This window comes from Asparagus officinalis, unplaced genomic scaffold (assembly GCF_001876935.1).
Source record: "Asparagus officinalis unplaced genomic scaffold, Aspof.V1 AsparagusV1_Un2260, whole genome shotgun sequence".
NCBI classification, from domain to species: Eukaryota; Viridiplantae; Streptophyta; class Magnoliopsida; order Asparagales; family Asparagaceae; genus Asparagus; species Asparagus officinalis.
In genome coordinates, this window is record NW_017974519.1 from 1 (window position 1) to 4,571 (window position 4,571).

General features: G+C 40.5%; 1 protein-coding gene across 1 annotated transcript; it reads left to right on the plus strand.

Annotated features, from left to right (window-relative positions):
* The first annotated feature begins 1,915 nt into the window (after nt 1–1,915).
* Nucleotides 1,916–2,769, plus strand: LOC109828539. Its single transcript, XM_020395509.1, has one exon. It carries the CDS (start codon nt 2,075–2,077, stop codon nt 2,609–2,611), a length of 537 nt encoding a protein of 178 aa, XP_020251098.1. The 5' UTR covers nt 1,916–2,074; the 3' UTR covers nt 2,612–2,769.
* The last annotated feature ends 1,802 nt before the right edge of the window (nt 2,770–4,571 follow it).

The window sequence follows — 4,571 nt, forward strand, 5'->3', positions numbered from 1 at the left end:
GCGGGTTCTCAATCTTCTAGGGCAGTGAATACACGACTGCTCCCGATCAGGTCAGTTTTAATTGTTTATTTTTTTGGATTTATCTACATGCTATAATCTTAATTATTTGATAAATTTCCAACAGAACAGCCACACTTTCTCATCGAAACAGCGATCATTAGAAGAACCCTACCTAGAAACTCTAATCAGCAACAGAATTTGTAAAGCCTGACGCAATCACGTCTTGCAACCGCAAAATTAACGTAGCGTACGAAAGCTCCTCATTTTTCACCTACGTACGACCACTTTTTATTTTAGGATTCGGTCTTTTTTAATTACGACTCAGTTTTCACCTCAATAATTATAAACGTTCGACTCATCGACCAACTACTTGTAATAGGGTTCATTCTTCTTATTATGGCGCAAACGGCTCTAGGGTATGACAATGTAGAAGATGAATATTTATCAAAAAGGCACTTTAGGTAAACCGACTTTTCACATTTAGAAGTAAACTACAGGAGAATGCTCAAGTTACTTGACCATTATAAACCCTGCGCCTCAACTCTATTGCAGCACAAAAGAAAATGCACCGAAATACCATAAGATTCATTGTTACAACAAACCAGAACACAAAGTACTGATCAGCTCCGAGCGTAAGAGGACAATCGACCATGCTACACTGGAAAAAGTGATCAACCTGTTAGCTTTGGGGGTGAAGCCCAAACCTTGCAGGCGAGCTCGAGGTCCTGCGGTTCGCGACCTCTTGAGCAGGCGAGTTTGGGGTCGCTGCAGGCGAAGTTCTCGAACAGGCGGACTCCTCCAGGCGGGTCGAGCTCCAGGCGAAATTGGGCGCAACAGCAGGCGAGCTCGAGGAAATCCACAGGCGAGTTCGAGGCTGGCGGATTTTACACAGGCGAGATCGCGCGTGGCTGGCGACAGCCTATCACCAGCCCTAAAGTCCCCCCTATAAAAGGAACCGAAACCCTAGCCCTCCTTGTTCTGCAGATTTTCCCTTTCTCTCTCTCTTCGATTCCAGGCGGCGGGGGCGACTATTCCCAGTTCCTCCTCGTGTTCGTCTTCAAGCGGCGGCGAAATTTTTCTCTTGGGTTCTCTTTGATCTCCAGCACCTCTCACGTGATTGAAAGGGGGGTTAAAGAAGAGGGAAATAGAAGAGGGGTGATTTAAGAGGGGTACTTAAAGAAGTGGGGGAATCTTACTGTAGCTACAGTATTAGCCTTGAAATTTATTGAGGAATCTCAGTTTGAGATTCGCTCTGAATTGTAATTTCTTGTTAAGATTAATAAGAAATTTATTGTGTGGCTCCCGAGGACGTAGGCAGTTGCCGAACCTCGTTAAATCTTGGTGTACTTTCTCTATTCTGCGTTTCTGTTGCATTAGGGATTTCGACGTTAAATTCCCAACACAACCAAGGTAATAGAAGCTTAAAAACAGGAGCTCCAGAATGTAAATTCTTACTAACTTCCAAATGCATAGATTTTAAGGTTCTGTATGCAAACCGCTAATCTGAACGCCGAAAGCAATTTCCTAATCAACTCGTCAGCCATATGCTTAGGTCGAGCATTTCGTCAAACATGTTACAGGCATTTTTAAAAAAAAATTGGAAAATAGAAAAATATCAACTAAGTCGAAAATAGGGTTTCTTGATTCCCTTTTGAAAGCCTCCAATCTCAATGCGGATCGACCACCCCATCTACTCCGAATAACCTTTGCAACTGCGGATACCTATTCACTTTCATGTCTTTTATCATGTTTCTTTTGTATTAGATCATGCAATATTCGCATGTCCTTTCGCTTCTCTCAATCCTCAGGAGTAACATCTAAACATAAATCTAACATTGGTATCTTCTATAAAACCAAATGTAGGAATACTAAATTCAGTTGTCAAAATTTTCTAAACTTACATCTTCCATCATCATTAACTACATGTAGTAAATTTCAGTTATTTAACAACAAATCCTCCATAAAAACAACTCTTCCAACTTCTTCTCTTCTCCATCCAATAAAAAAAACACACCCTCTGTTTCTTATACTTCATGGAGATCAGGCTTCACCTCTAATCCCTCTCCCATCAAAGATGGCACGAAGGCTGCCTTCTTCTGAAGGCACCCTTTTCTTGCATTCAACCCTCTCCTTCTCTCTCATCGCCGCCTGCATCGCCGCCTCCATAGCCATCTTCGCCTCCTTATGCGCGACCTGCAACCGAAAACCCTCAACAACCTCACCCAAATCGCCCTCCCCTGATCATAACAATGAAGAGGAACCAACTCAAGTCGATGGAGAACGAGAACCAGAATCAGAGCAGGAGGAATGGGACCCACCGATGTCGGAAGAGAGGATAACGGAGCTTGAAGCGGCAATCCATGGGCCTATATATCCGACAGAGCCTGCAGGGTCCACGTCGAAGAGAAGGATTTCGGTGAGTTTGAGTATCGGAATTAAGGATGGGTTGTCGAAGATCAAGACGAAGAAGGATAATGGGAAATTTGGAGGACGAGAAGAGTCCTTGTGGAAGAAGACTATAATTCTGGGAGAGAAGTGTAGGATGAAGAGCGAGGAGGAAGGCGGGGAGGCGACAAGTCGGAGGTCGCAGGAGGAGGAGGAGGTTGTGTGAGCCATGTGGAGGGCATTGTTACAGCGGAAGGATGGGGATGGACCCATGTATTCCTACATGCGAAGCATTTTTGAGATCACAATGCACGTGTAATTTGTATTGGAATTTGTGGGTGTGTATATAGGAGACCTTCCCCGCCAATTATATACATCACTTCAAACTGGCTTCCCCCAACCCCACTACAAAAAAAATAATAATAATAATCACAAGGTAATAACATAGTTAAGCTATACAAATTTACTTCAACATGATAAGAAATTTAGTAGCAAACATATTTTAGTAGGCAAGCCTCATGCTCTCCAGCTAAGCGTTAATGCTGATCCAAAAACATGTGAACAAGCCTCTAAATTAGACTATTGCACGAGTTGTAGTACGTACAACTCTCAAGAAACATGCAAGGTACCACAGGAATCAAGAACGCAAATATACTAAGCTTTCTTCATTTTTAAACAAGCACATACCTAATTCCGTAACGATATCGCTAACAAAAGCTGCCTTTTTGCATGAATTACTCACATAGATAAGCGCAGATAATGCTTTAGAAAACAAAGAACCATAAATAAATAAATAAAACATAAATAAGAATCAAATTGTGGCAGTCCTAAATGGGCAACACCGATATATCTATCAGTATTGCCAGTTTCGTGTAATATTTCTTTTTACAAAGAGAGGAAAGCAATAATTCCTTGTAACTATTACTTAACCTTATCTAAATTAAGAGACTCAATGCCTTTGAGAGTGGACTCGTAGTTCATGGTTGACGGAAGCCTTACAGATGAACTTCTCTGAGCACTCGAAAACTTATGGAAAGTTCCAGGGCTTGCTTCTGAGGTTCGAGGGCGAGAGAGTTCAGTCTCGCTGCCTATCATCACGTCTCTGCTGCTAGCAGCAGCAGGTCGCCTTGAGGTACCGCCTGATCTTCCCAAAAAAGTTGAACTGGATACCTACAAGTGATTATTGTATTCTGTCAGGAATTGCAAACAAATGAACAGTAGTATTTTGTGTTTGATTTTTGGGTAAACTTGCATATAACTCTCTTCATCTATACGTTTAGTAGCACTTATGACCCCTCAATCAATTGATAAGGGCGAGTATATACAATTTCTTCTTCTCCAAATACCAACCCAGGGACGTAAGTGTTAATAAACAACTTGGGAGTAACAAGTGCTAATAAAATGAGGGGATGGGGTTTAACTGCAATTTACCCTGGATTTCCTAATACTGTTTTTTATGGGGAAAATGTGAACTTGTACTACTAAAAACCCCTAATTGTAAGATGATCATAATTTTTATGAACATAAATTTTCTCTGAGTCCAGCCATCTAGTGGCTATCAACGACTATTCTGTAGCCTATTTTGAAATGGCTCACTTAATGTTTCAGAAAGTACTCAAGAATAACATGTAGAATCTATAAAAACTAGGGTAAATCTCACAATTCCCCATTGAACATTGCAATGCTTTGCATGAATCACCCCTAAACTTAATAAATTAGAGAATACCCCAAAACTTGTTTTCACTAAAACACATTGCGGTTAGTTTCATTTATCACACGCTCTTATGTAATTAATATATCTGTAACATTACCCTCTTTTCAGATTATCGTCAGCATTATCATCAGCAGATAGTAATAAGGGTCGTTTAGACCTTTCACCCTTCACATTAAGGCCGTTTATGATGATTTCCAACAGTTCAGGAGGGTTTTGTATGATTTAGATGTTTTCTTAATTTCTAATGTTTAAGGCTTTTGTGCAATACACCACAAATTTAAGGAGGTTTTTTGTGAAATTTAACATGAATACTCAATCATGAAAATTATTTGCTCAAATGACTCCAAAACAACAAAACAATACATTAATAAGTTCCTTATTATATTGGCTAAAATACCAATTTAGCCTATAAAGTGACACACCCTAACCAATAAGACCTAAAAAGTGACGCTGGCAACAATAACACCTATAA